At 58.8% G+C, this 13965-nt stretch overlaps 1 protein-coding gene across 10 annotated transcripts in view; it reads right to left on the bottom strand.

Moving 5' to 3' along the window:
* Window positions 1-286: 286 nt before the first annotated feature.
* The window catches only part of LOC148161652 (testis-specific Y-encoded protein 1-like), a 37223-nt gene continuing 23544 nt past the window's right edge, over window positions 287-13965 (bottom strand). For 3 of the 10 annotated variants that reach the window (XR_015767445.1, XR_015767438.1, XR_015767446.1), the window contains 4 exons: window positions 11185-11244; window positions 10892-11046; window positions 5291-10719; window positions 3785-5159 (listed from right to left, as the gene is read on the bottom strand). Coding sequence is in view for 1 of the 10 variants with exons in the window: in XM_088020684.1 (XP_087876810.1) it covers window positions 1143-1214; window positions 1316-1461; window positions 1677-1788; window positions 1935-2012; window positions 3261-3773 (921 nt within the window). In the remaining 9 variants the exon portion in view is untranslated. Of the gene's footprint in view, window positions 500-1122; window positions 1215-1315; window positions 1462-1676; window positions 1789-1934; window positions 2013-3260; window positions 5160-5290; window positions 10720-10891; window positions 11047-11184; window positions 11245-13965 lie in introns of those variants that run through there. The other 7 variants (XM_088020684.1, XR_015767443.1, XR_015767439.1 and 4 more) reach the window with 7 other exon arrangements.

Here is a 13965-nt window from a genome sequence, read left to right on the forward strand (position 1 = left end):
ACGAGGGTCCCGCTCGCCAGGACCCTTCCCCGCCTGTGTGCCCTACCCTAAAGGACAAAGCTCCCATGAAGAGAGGTCTGCCTTTGTCCGAGCTCCTCGTAGACCCTACCTAGGATGGGGGGTGCTCTGTCCGCATGCCGAGCCCTGACCTCCACTGCCCTGCCCCCATGCTGAACTTCACCGCCATACATGGAATCCCACAGGCCATGGGGTGGAGGGTCCCACTAGGCTGACTGCCTCCTCCCCATATCCTGGCTCCAAGTACAAACCCACACACAGACGCAAAGAACTTCTTAACTTGTTTATGCCTCTCTCGCCTTCCCCACATAGGTGCTGGATACTCTCCAGAGCGGGCACTGGTGATCCTTTTCACAACTGTGACCTGTGCAGGCAGAGCACCACGTAGATTCGTCCACACATCTCTCACAGCGGTGGTGGCCTCCTCGACGATTTCTTGTTGGTAAGATTCTGATGCTCTGAAGTGGACACGTCCACACAGCTGCCATGCACACGACACACACACACACACACACACGTTAGGGATTCGTGAAATTGCATAATACCAAGGATAGCCGAGGCGGTGTTGAGGGTGTCCTCTGTCCTCGTGGGATCCCTCTTCCAACTCAGCTAGAGCCTCACAAGCCTCCTGCTCAAGGCCCAGTGCCATTCCCTAGAATGGCCGTGTGGCTGTGCGAGGCCATGGGGTGGTCGGGACCGCGGAGGGAAGTTGGGATTCTGGGCACAGGAGCGGGAATGGAAGGAGGCAGCCCACTCGCAAAGACACACAGGACATCCCCAAATGAACAAACGGCAGAAGGCCTGAGAGGGGGTCGACGGGCACGGGTGAGTGTTCAGAGAAACGGGGTGGAGAAGTCTTCCTTCTCCGGAGTGACCTGGGACATTCCAGCTGCCATCCTGGGGTCCCTGAACGTGCCCGCATGGACGCACCTGCCTGGATGGGGACCCTGAGTTCCCCGAGGTTCCCCTCTCACCCTGCCAACCGCTCTCTGGGTGAGCTGGGGCCAAGGCTCCCCTGAGCCTCAGTGTCCCCGCCACCACCCAGCCTGTGTCCCGGCACCTGCCACACACACAAGTCAGGACCCAGCGCCCCCAGCTTCTCACCGACAGGCCCTCTTCTCAGTTCATTCTCTTCGGCTGCCTTCCTGCCTCCGGTAGTACTGCAGGGGATTGGACCACAGGTCTTCGATGATGACCTGGTGGGGAAACAGACTAGCTGAGCAAGGAGCCCGGGCCCCGTTCCCAAGCACCGGGGCCCAGGCATCACCCCGGCGGACGAAGGCCGCAGAGTCCCCACCTCGGCGATGCCGTCAGACCCTGGGGAGCAGGGATCACACAACCAGTTGAAGAAGTTAAGGCTGGTGGTTTCGTGCCTGCGCCTGGCAGCTCCATGTGCATTGTCCCAGAACCACTGCACTGGAGTGGAACGAGACGCCCGATATCCTGCAGGAATGGAAAATTTAGGAAAGCCTCTCAACGGCCTAGCAACCAATCCCTCTCGGCCTCTCTCCCTCTCAACCTCCCAGCCTCTCTCCCTCCCAGGCAGGGTCCCGGCCCTGCCCCCACCCGGGCCCCCCCCCCCCCCGCCTACCTCCCCTTCCGCTCCCAAGGGCCCCCTGCCCGACCCCAGCACCCTCGAAGCTCAAGCCCACTCTTACCGGCAATGCTAAGGTGATACTCCTTAATGATCACTTTGTTCTGGAAGTAGGGGTTGTTCTCAAAGAAAAACATCAACCTGCAGCGGTACTTAGGACGGCACAATTCCTCCACCTACCCCGCCGAAGGAAGAGGAGGGCACGTGGGAACGTGTCCTCTACGTATCCGGGGCTGCTTGCCTGGTTGCCACTCCTAACCACTATGCCGGGCCCATTCCTGCTCAAAGCCCACTCCCCTAGCCTCCGTCTCCCAGGACTGACCTCCAAATTGCTCATGTAGCTGAGCACGTCTCTGTCCTGGTCACCCGTCACGGCTGATATCTTGGGGTGATTCAGGATCTGCTTTGGGTCAAGGAGTCTCGGCAGCCCTTGCTACGGTACGAGAGCCAGGAGCGACCCAGCCCTTGCCGGCTGAGAGCAAGAGACCCGGACAGTGCATGTGCAGAATCACCAGGCACGGCCGGGCTCCCAACGTCCTCATCTCCTGCCCTATCTTCCCACCTGCTCAACCCTGGGGAGTGCCTTGGATTCCAGCACCTCAGAGGCTGCCGGCGCCCGACAGGGGAAGGCCAAGGGCCTGAATGCTCTCCCTTCCCACGGGCCCCTGGCCTGTGCGTGTGGCCTGCAGGCGGTCACTTCTTTGGATGCCTGGATGTGCTCCGTCCCACGCTCACGTCTTGTTTGCTTGTGTGTTTGCCTGAGGTCTGGTAACTTTGAGGGGCCTCCTGTGCCCAGGAGGGGGCCGCTCGGCTCACGTGGAGCACGGCTGCACACCCACGGCCCAAAGGCTGGTCCTGGCAGAGTCAGCGAGTGAGGGAGGGAAAGGAGTAGATGGGGGCGGGAGGGAAAGCAAAAGAGAGACAGGGACAGAGAGACCCCACACCGGGAGGAACGGACACAAGGGGAGGGCAGAGAGGAGAGAGCAAGGGGGCAAGCGAGGACACAGAGGGGGAGAGCCTGGCAGGGAGGAAAGGTGCATGTAGGCGCCTGAGCCTGGGGCCTCGGCCTGGCTGTGTGGGGCTGGTGGAGACAGGTTTGCAGCACCGCCGCTGCGCCGTGTCTGAGGTTACGCGGTCTGCCGAAGCGAGGCGGCCCACTGACTGGCTTGGCAACCCGCGTGCGGACGAGATGGTGGGTCTGCCCTGAACTCTTTGGAAAACCACGCAGGGTCTGAAGGACAGGGAAGGGGTTCGGGCAGCCTCCCCGTTTGCCCCATGTCCCAACAACGGTTTCCTTCCAATAGGTTTTCTGAGCCAAGTGGGATTTGGGCTACACTACTTGTCGAAGGCTGTTGACCCGTGTTCCCTGAACCCCGCAAGCCTGCTGGGAGAGCTGCAGCCCCAAAGCTTCCGCCTGCAGCTTCTGATCACACACGGTCTGGACAGGTCTTAGCCCCTGCGTTCTCACGCGCGCCCCGATCCGCCTCCTTCTGCTGTGCATTATCGGGACCGTGGGCCCACTCCCACCCGGGGAAGGGGGTTGGAACCCTTCCCCTCAGCGCCCATGGCCGTGGCCGTGGTTCTGCTGCTGCCCTCCCCCCGGTGCTCCTGCACAGCAGCCAAACCCCACCAGCCGGAGGAAGGATACGGCCTGGGCCCAGAAGCCAGGGATGCACTGGATGATGGCCCTCCGGCGAGCCAGGTGAGAACTCCGCTTCTGATTCACCCTGAGCTTGTGCCGCACGTAGGCCCTGGTAGCTTGGGCATCCAGAGAGCTGAGCGCTAACTGCACAACCTCCAGCGCGGCCAGCGGGGCCCCGGCTGGCTCTTCCTGCGGCAGCTCCTGCAGCTCCTCGTCCTGTTCTGCTTGAGTCACCTCCCCGTCTTCCACGGCCACGACCTCCATCACCGCCATGATATCCTCCGCCACCAACACCAACTCCTCCCCCGGGGCGGCCTCGCCTCTGCGCTGCCGGTTTTCAGCCTCCAGCGCAGCCTCTACCACTATGCCCCCCCAGCCTAGGGCCTGCGGCGCCCCCGCCTCGGCCCGGGCGCCTGCCTCCCCACCGGCCCCCGAGTCGTCACCGGCCCCTCCGCGGACTAAGCTGGTCAAGGATTCCGGAGCAGCCCCGTCGTCCCCGGACGGCGCCTCGCTCTCCATGGGGCCTTGGACCCCAACCGCGACAGCCGCGGAAGGTAGGAGCTGGGGGGGCGAGCACGCGGCGCCGGCAACCGCCGAGCAGTTGAAGCTCTGGCGCCCACGCTTCGAGGCGGGCTCCTACCGGAGAATGGGGGCCTGGCGGACGCATGCGCACAAAAGCCTGGGGACTCGTGGCGGCTGGGTGGCGTGGGGGTGGCGCCCCCGGCACGCATGTGCCCTTGGCGGGATGTTACCACCCCCCTCAACCCCTCAGGCCCAGGATGCTGAGCCGCCCGCGTGGTCCAACCAGCGGCACGGCGGTGGGCGTGGCCGCAACCAGCCCCGCCCCGCCCCTCCCGGGAGCCCGCCCTCTGCTTCATCTCCTCAGGGGTGGCGTCCGGGCCTGGACCGTGGCATTTTCTTCGCTGACACCTACCAGGCCATTCCCGGGAGTTCCCTCGTACCACAAACCTCGTGTTCACACTCTCATCCGTTCCACCGGGAACACGCTGCTGGCACCGGGAAATTCACAGCCAGCGGCTCAATAGGGTGGCCCCCGCCGCCCGGGAACCTCACCCGGCCCCTTCTTAGTCACGCCGGGGGAAGCCCTGCACTCATTAGCTGGTGCTCCAACCACTGCCACATGGCTGTCCACAAGGCTTCCACCCCTTTCGCCGCCCGGTGCGGGAGGGAGCCAGGAGGCGGCCCAGGAGGATCCAGCACGCAGGCTCGTCCCCGCCCCAACGACCCGCCTCTCCTAGAAAGAGAGGAACCGCACACAGATCATTGGCCTGGCATGAGCAAGGAGCCAAGGTCCGAGGCCACCTCCGTGCTCACACAACCACTGGCACAGCCCCAGTCAGTTCCGGGATTGGGACTCTATGGCATGCTAATGGGCGGGCCAGGTAGCCTAAAGAGTAACTCCGCCGGGGGCCTGGGTGGCTCAGTCTTTAAGCTTCTGCCTTTGGCTCAGGTCATGATCCCAGGGTCCTGGGATGGAGCCCCGCATAGGGCTCCGTGCTCAGCGGGGAGCTTGCTTCTCCCTCTCCCACTCCCCCTGCTTGTGTTTCTTCTCTCGCTGTGTCTCATCTCTGTAAAATGAATAAATAAAATCTCAAGAAAAAAAAAACGGTAACTCTGGGGGTGTTCTTTCGTCAAAGCCACTGGTAGGATTGGTTCCCACCGTACTTACCTCTGCCTGGCCCTTCATCTTTGCTTTCTCCCTCCTTGTCTGACCTCCGCGTTCCCTTTTCCTGGGTCTTTCTTCCCGCCTCACCATAACTGCCAGGGATGTCCGATCTCCAGCATAATGGTCCACGGAGACAGCTTTAATCCGCCTTGCTGAAGAGCTGTGGCTGTCTTGGCTGCCCCAGCTCTGCTGCAAGTTCTTCCTTGGTCTGTCTGTCCCTGAGTGGAGTGCCAGTCGGGGAGGGGATGGCAAAGTGAGCATTGGCGGCACACCCTGCCCATTCTCAGCTACCCACAAGGCCATTCTCGACACTCCCGCACTCCATGCGGGTCCCTGCAGGGAGGCGTACCGGAATATGGAGGATGTAGGGCGCCTTGGGTGCCAGGAAGGCCCAGTGGGTGACGGCAAGGATGAGGCGTTGGTGTCGTATCGTGGGAGGGCCTCAGGTACAGAAGAGGAATGTGTCGGACCGCCCGTGACGGGAGGGGTGGTTTTGAACCGAAGGAGGCAGGAGGAACACGCTTGGGGTGACGTGCAGGGTTCTGGATGGTAGGGCGTCAGCGTTTCAAACTCTACTGGTCAACGCAAACCAGGGACTTTGCAGGGATGACAACGCCCGGCCGTCTGGCGGGGAGAAGCAGAATTATCTGAGACTGTCCCTGACTCAACCCAGTCTGTGGGTTTACTGCTACAGTCCAAACTGAATTTGGTCTTGTATACATGCCCAGGACACTAGAGGAGCGTCCTGAGTAAATAGTGCACCCAAAACAACGCATCATGGAGATCGAGAAGACTGGGGGGCGGGGGGCCGGACAGGGAGCGGGGGAAGAGCGGGAGCGGCGCGGAGAAGGAGAGGAAGAGGGAGGGTGGACAGAGGGAGAGGAACAGAGAGGGAGAGGTGGGGATGCGAGGGAGAGAGGAGGGCAGAGGAGGAGGCAGGCCTGGGGACAGGGTGGGCGGGGGAGGGAGAGAGGGAGCGAGGACGGGCGGAGTCTGGACGGAGGCTGAAATCTGTACATTGCCAAGCCCACAGGCTGACAGCAAACATTCCCTCTTGGACGTCAAGAGGAGATCTGAAAGCACCCGTGGACCTTCAGACAGATCCCACTCGGTCATGCGGGGTTCGGTGGAGAGTTAAACCTCAAAGAAATGAAGTGAAGGGCTCCACAGAGGTCTGCGGGAAACCCTCATGCCCACGACTGACATGTACGACTCGGGAACGTCAGAGAGAGGTGGGGCAGAGTTACTCACGTAGCAGTTCCACGAAGACCTAACGTGACAGGGTTTGGAAGTTGCCCGACAACCCTGACTCTGCCCATCCAAGGAGCACTATGTGCGCCTAGCGGAAGACACGCGCCGAAGAGACGCCCAGGTCACTGGGCAAAGACACATCTCTCGGCAGTCTACAGAGGTGGGACTAACTCACCACACACTGGGGATCCTCAGGGAGAGGAAGAGCCAGCCTCCCCTTCGGATGCATGGAGGCCAGAAGGCAGTATGTGATAGGTTCGATATGTTCAGAGAAAAAAGTAGTATAACGTGCAGGCCATGTTCGGCACCAATGACTCAGAAAATTTTCACCAGACAGAAGGTGCAGGAGTGGGAGGGTGAGCCCGTGGCTCGGAGGGGGGGGCTGGGCGTGGAATGGAGCTGGCAGCCGGGGCTCTCTGCTAAGGAGGGTCCGGCCGGCCGAAAGGAGGCGTGTCCGTGATTCCGCTAAGTCAAGCTGCTAGCCTGAAATAAGGCATCCCCCTAAAGTACACCATAACCAACACCAGAGCAGGTTTTGCCTATGGAAATCCTCCGCGTTGCCTATGGGGCCCCAAAGGCAAATGCGTCCAAGGAGGCATCCGTGTGCGTACCTCTGCTGAGCACGCACAGACCTGTATCTTGGAAGCTGGAGTGTGCCCTTCCGTGGATTCATGAGAGACAGCCAGGCGCAGGCCCCGGGCGCCTTTCGCCAACCATGTCCCTGGTATCGACAGACCCGGGTCCCGCCAGGCTAAGGTGTTCACTCAACTGGGTGTGGGGAGAGCCCCGACGAAGGTGCGTGCAATGTAGATGCGGTAAAGCACTCTGGGGTACAGGAGTTTTCTTCTCTGAGTGCCCAGGCTCTTGGCCGCGCCGCTTCGAGGAAGGAAGAGGCAGACCAGACGAAGAGCGCTGGGCAGCAGGGAAAGTTTTGTTCAGCCGGAGGACAAAGCTCCCCGAGAGTGTTCCCGGGTTCCCATTCAGACTTGGGGGTTCTTTTGAGCTCTTTCCCGGACGTTGAGATTGCGCCCCCTGTGGATTACTCGCCAAGGTGTGCCAGTCAGGATTTGGAACACGCCCACGTCTCCGGTGCTGATGGGTCTTGTGGGCTGACATCTGGAGCCTAAGTGCCTCAGGTTGTGACAGCGACCGATATTTCATGGTTAGTGGCTTTGTTTTGGGTCGTCCTGCAAAGGTCCCCCCCTGCAGAGGCTGCCAGACAGAATGCCATCGTGGTCTTGTCTGAGCGTTCACACGGGAATTCTGCGTGGGTTTGTCTAAGCTGTCCCGGCACCCTGCTTTCCTGTTGGGGACCCTGGCCCCGAAGGCCTCAGCGTCCAATTGAGTCCTGACATCTGGGGCTCCCTGATCTCCCAAAGCTTCCCCCCCAAACCTCGCCTCACCCTTCTCTCCGGGCCGTGCCCCAACATCACGCCTTTACGCGACCGCTGGTGCGAGATGCTCCGAGTGGGGGACCCTGTGCCCACCTCTTCCCCCGAGCTTTACATCCTCTGCCAGTCCCTACCGAACGGCACAAGCGTAGAGGACTACCCTGCGGTCCCCCGAAATGGCCCAGGCTAGGACCCCTTCAGACCATGCGCCAACATGGGATCTGACCTGCTCCCGCTGCGGATTATGAAGTCACACTTTCTTCTGAGCCGCACAAGCAGAGCCAGGGGCCAACAGGCGGGTACACCGGCATTACCAGACCAAGCAGCTGAAAGGAAGGGCCCTTTGGTGGCTCAGTTGGTTAAGCCGCTGCCTTAGGTTCGTGTCATGATCCTGGAGTCCTCGATCGAGACCCACGTCAGGGGGGGGGGGGTCCCTGCTCAGCGGGGAGTCTGCTTCTCCCTCTGACCCTCTTCGCTCTTGTGCTCTCTCTCATTCTCTCTCTCAAATAAAACAATAAAATCCTATAAAAAAGGAGGCTGAGAAGACCGATCTCCCCTGCAGCCCGAGAGAGCCAAGCCTCCCTCCTAGATCCTCAGGGGCCTCCGCCGGCTCTCTAAGGGGCAAGCCTAGATCCTATCAGGGTCAGGGCTACTGCCCCTGCAGCCCTCTTAGCTGGGGATGGAGAAGAGTGTCATGGGGCGAACGCTGACATCTCCCCACTGTGCTGGCAGCAGATTCAGTCCTCTGCCAGCATCCCTAGGCCCAGGCGTCCCAGGCCAGCAGATGCCTGCCTGGGGGAGGAGCACCCCAGGGGCTCACCTCACCGCCTCCCAGGTGCGGCTTGCGACACCTACTCTCTATGCTGCGGGTCTTTCCTTGGACCTACGTACAGAAGGCTAAGGGATATCAGCCCCAGAGTCATCATGGGACAGATAGCACACGCGAGGTTGGCCCGGCCCTTACACTTAGCAACCGTCAAACCCTGTCCCTCCCCTCTCTCTGCACCCTGGCCTTAGGGAAATAGGGGGCTAGGGATCCTGGGGAAGCGTGCGTGCGTCAGTGTGTGAGTATCAAGACATGTGAGTGAAGAAGCCTTTGGATGCGTCAGTGAGTGAGAGTGTGCCTGCGTGAGGACTGAGTGGGCGTTTGTCAGGGGCAGTGAGTGACGGAAGGAGTGTGTATGTGGGGGGAGCCTGAGAGTGAGTGTGTGTGTCAGTGTGTGGGAGTGCCTGAATGAGTGTGTGGGGGTGTGATTGTGCACCTGCTTGTGCATCTGAGAGTGTCTGTGTGTGTGTGTGTGTCGGTGTTCCCCACAAACGAGAGCCTCGCCCGGCGCCTGAATGAATGTCGTCTTCCTACCTTCCCACCTCCCTCTGTCGCCTCTCCCACCGTCCCTCCATATGCCCTGACCCACCCTCGCTATTACTGTGGCTGGTCCTGAGAGTCCAACCGTGTCAGCAAGAGCCTGTGCGCGTTCCAAGGCATGAAGAGCACCGGCGCTGGGTTCAACGGAGTGATGAACCTGGGTTCTCCCCCAACTCCCCCGTGGCGTGTGCAGTGGATGTCTGAGGACACCCACCAGGGAGCATCCCTGGACGACTGTTATCTCCATCCAGCGAACGTGGGTCCTGCACCCGGTCGGCCCCGGCTCGTCGCTCCCTTTCCTTGAACGTCCTCATTTCCCCAGGGAAGAGATGAGCCCCAGGGAGCTGGCCTTGGTCCCATTTCCTCTCCCTGCTCAGCGCCCCCGCACCCCAAGGGAAGGACCTCTGGCCCCTGGGATGCAGTCCCCGTGCGTGTGTGCCCTAGCCCTCTGGGCAAACATACAGGCCAAGCCATTCCATGGGCTGGCGATGCCCAGGCAGAGAAGTCAAACACCCACACGAGGCCGATGTGCTCAGGCAATCCCCCGACCCCTGCCTCAAAGAGGAGCGCACGCACGCGAGCGACCCCGGGCGCGCGCGCACACACACACACACACACACAGAGGCACACACACGCTCACCCACACACACATACACGGACATTTGACTTTGTTTTTCAACCTTTTAATATTTTTCCAGGGTTCCTGGCGCCTCAATCTGCCGATGTTTCGCCCCGGCAGAGGACTTCAGTTACTTCCCGCGCAGATGGACCGGCCAGACCTTTCGGCTCCACCTCAAGCTTGTGGACTGGCTTCGGTCAAGTGCGATGCTCCCTCCTATTCATCTCAAATTCATGACGCTCCCTGGGAGGGACAGACACACGGACACGCAGACAGACACACACACACACCGGCACAAGGGAGGAGACACCTGGGTACACTCTCCGGGCCATAGGTTGCTTCAGGGTTTGAAGGCCCTCTGCGGGATCCGCGGTCACTCTCCCATGCCACTCCCTGCTGCTGACTGTGATCGCCTTACCTTTCCTCCACCCACGTATTCAACTAATTTGTGCACGCTGGCCAGTGCACTCGGCGCGGCTGGGGGCGGGGGGAATGGAGCTGCCTATGGAAATGAAGGGGTCAACTGTGGTGTCCAGACCCACACAGACAGGTGACGGGGCGGCGGGGTGAGCCTTGGTGCCTGGATACCCAGACATCTGTGCCAAGCGTGGCGGGAGGTAGCTCCGGTGGGCCCACGTGTAAGGCGGTGTTAGGAGAGCTGTGGGTGGGGTTTATGGACTCGGAATGGCAATTCCCACAAGTGCAGCTGGCTTTGACTCTCCAGCTCGGCTCATGGAGGCTGCCTGGCCCCGCCTGCCTCAAGCTTCGCCAGGCAGAAGCCGTTTGGCAATGCACTTATCCAGTCTTCCTGTCTCACGGTGATGCCCTTTGGACTCAGGGTCCCTGCGGCGGAGAGTTCCTCAGAGCCTCAGTGTCTCCATTGGTGGAGCCAGGTCCCACGGGCACCATGGTGCACAATTTGGCACCCACACCCCGAGCACCTCACCTGTCCTCCTCTCGGTTCCCTCTCCTGGGGCCTTCTTCCTCACGTAGTACTGCAGGGGTTGGGCCACAGGTCGTCCATGATGATCCGGCAGGGGAAACGGGGCAGGGTTCAGAGGCCCATCCTAAGCTGCCGCCGAACCCAGCGGGGTCCTTCCCGCTGTTTGTCGCAGGGCCCCACCTCAGCTATCCAGCTAGACCCGGCAAATCTGTGGTCAGAGAACCAGTTGAAGAAGTTAAGCCTGGTGTTGTGGTGCCTGCATGTAGGCCTCCCGTTCATGATCCTTGTGCCACTGGATGGGAGTGGAAAGGGACGGCCCGTACCCTGCCGGAAGACCAGGATGGGAGAAAGCGCCGGGTCAAGAATGGCGTTCAACCCACCTTCCTGCACCTGCGGCCGCCCATCCAGGTGGCAGCCTCTTAGCAGCAGCGCTGAGGGCATAATCCTTCTCAACGACTTCACTCCGGAAGTAGGGGTTCTTTGGAAGGAAGGGCAGGAGGTTGCAGCAATCACGGGGAAACCTGAGTTCCTCCACCTGCCGGGTGGCAGAGTGGGGGAGACGGGGGTGAAACCTCTGACCAGCAGAACCTCCCCGTCCTGTCTTCGGGGTGGATCCCTTCGGCACGCTTCCCCCTCCCGTCCCCCGCCCTGGCCTCAGTCTGCCGGGCCAGACCTTCAATTCCGTCATGTAGCCTAGGAGGCCTTCATCTTGCTTCCTGATCACGGCTGACATCTGTGGGGGGGGTGGTTCACAAAGTGCTGTAAGTCAAGGACCCTCCGAGGGCTGCAGATGAAAGTTCTACAACAACAGAGCAAGTCTGGACAGCAGCCGGGCACTGCTTCCCCTCTGCTCCCCCGTGTCGCACTGCCTCCCCACGGGCTGCGTCAATGCCCGCTGGCCCCCACAGCGGGCCGTGCATCCTGAGAGACACCCCTCCCGCCCCACGCCCCCGTCCCCATCTCATCGTCCTGGACTGACGGCCAGAAACAACCAGCTCATCTCCGGACAAGCACACATTCCTGCCTCAGGCTGACCAGGTGGGCACTCCCACCCGTTCGCCCGACCTGTTATGCCGAGGGGAACCCAAGCTTTGCCTGGATTCGTTTTGTGAGATAACGCCATGCTGTGCCTCCTAGTGCCTAAATCTGAGCTGGACGTCTGCTCCTACTCCCCCATTGGACTTCCAGTGCCTCGTGCGACTTCAAGGGCACCCTGAGACCACCAGCTGGCACCCACACCCAAAACGAGGATGTCGAGGCTGTCGGGATCAGCAGGGTAAGAGCGTGGCCACCACACCCGGCGGGGCTGGGAGTGTGTCTGCGGGCGGGGGGTTCACCAACTGATATATTTTGATACTCATCGTCTTCCTCCCTTCGGTTCCTCTTGCTCTAATCCGGCCACATCGGGGTCCCTCCATGACAGCGTCAAGGATACAGCCTTGGCCCAGAAGCCAGGGATGCCCCGCATAAGGGCGCTGCGGTGTTCCAGGGGACGCTGCCGCCTCCGACAACACCTGAGCCTGAGCCCAGAGTAGGACCTGCTGGCTTGTTTCTTCACACGCTGCAGCTCCGACTGCAGGGCCTCTAGAGCCTCGAGCGAGGACGGGTTCGGACCCCGCCGCCCCTCTGGCTGTTCTTCCCCTTTCCGCTTCTCCTGCACCTCCTGAGCCCCTCTTCCTCCTTCGGCCCTCTTCCCTCTGGTGCTCATGCTCAGCCTCCTCCTCACCCTCTTCAGCCTCCTCTCCCTCCTCAGGCTCCTCGCACTCCCCAGCCTCCTCTGCCTCAGCCACCTCCTCTCCAACATGCTCCTCCTTAGCCTCCTCCACCTCAGCCTCTTCCGCAACAGCCTGTTCCTCAGACTGTTCCTCCCCCTCCTCTTGCTCAGCCTCTTCAGGCCCCTCCACCTCCTCCTCTTCCTCGGGCTTCTCCTCCGCCCTTGGCTCCTGTTCAGCCTCCTCAGCCTCCTCCTTCTCAGCATCCTCAGCCTCCCCCTCCTCCTCCCTGTCCACATCCTCCTCCTCCTCCCCCTGCTCCTGCTCAGCGACTACAGCCTCCTCCCCCTCCTCCTCGGACTCCTCAACCTCCCTAGCCTCGTCCTCCTCCTCCGTGTCAGCCTCATCTACCTCCTCCGCAGCCTCCTCCATGACCTCCTCGTCCTCTCCGTCCTCCCCCTCTGAATTTCTGAATGATAGCCTTACTGGGTAGAGTATTCTTGGCTGACACCTATCAGGCCATTCCCGGGAGTTCCCTCCTCCCACAAACCTCGTGTTATTTCTGAAGAGAAATCGTGAGCAGAATAGAAGGAGAGATGAAGAGTTTCCCAAAAAAATAAAACTAAAGGAGTTCATGACCACTAAATCAGCCCTCAAGAAATAGTAAAAGGGACTCTGTGAGTGGAAAGGAGAGACCAAAAGTAACAAAGACAAAGGATCAGAGAAAATCTCCAGAAACAAGGACAAAACAAGTAATAAAAGTGCAATAAATACATATCTGTAAATAATTATTTTGAATGTAAATGGACTAAACACTGTAATCAAAAGACAGAGGGTATCAGGATGGATAAAAACGTAAGAACCATCTATGTGCTGCCTACAAGGCACTCATTTTACAATTAAAGACACCAGCAGACTTAAAGTGAGGGGATGGAGAACCACCTCTCATGCTAATGGACATCAAAACAAAGTCAGACTGGCAATATTTACATCAGACAAACCAGACTTTTTTGTTCTTGTATTGTTTTTGTACTGCTTTGGTATCAGGGTAATACTGGCCTCACGGAATGATTCTGAATGTGTTCCTTCTATTCCATTATTTGTAAGATTTTGATAGAGATTGACCTTATTTCTTTTATATGTTTGGTAGAATTCACCAATGTAAACAGGTGGTCTTGGGATTTTCTGTGCTGGGAGATTCCCAATTCCTAATTCATCTTTCATTCTTCTTACTGGTCTAAGAAAATTTCCTATTTCTTGGATTCACAATTCATGATTCAATCATGGTAACTTGTGCATTTCCTAAGTTATCTGATTTGTTGGTATACAATTGTTTATAGTAATCTGTTATCACACTACATATTTCTGTGGTTATCTGTTGTACTCTTTTCTCTCGTGTTTCTCATTTTGACTTTCAGTCTTCTCTCTTTTTCTTAATGTAGTTAAAGCACTGTCAATTTTGTTTATTTTTTTGGAAAAACTGGCCATTACTTTCAATGTTATATTATTATTTTGGTCACTATTTCAGTATTTCTGATTTTTCTTTGTTACCTCTTTTCTGTACAAATTTCAGCTAAGTTCCTTCTTTTTCTAGTTCTTTGTGGTATGATGTTAAGTTGTTTATTTGGAATTTTTTTCTTCATACAAGCATTTATAGCATAAATTTCACTCTAACATATGCTTTTGCTATATCCCACAGGTTCTGGAATATTGTTTTCTTTTTCTTTTGCTTTGAGATATAT

The sequence above is a fragment of the Eumetopias jubatus genome, unplaced genomic scaffold (assembly GCF_037043125.1).
Source record: "Eumetopias jubatus isolate StellerSeaLion01/CBP00866 unplaced genomic scaffold, mEumJub1_p1.0 scaffold_105, whole genome shotgun sequence".
Taxonomy (NCBI): domain Eukaryota; kingdom Metazoa; phylum Chordata; class Mammalia; order Carnivora; family Otariidae; genus Eumetopias; species Eumetopias jubatus.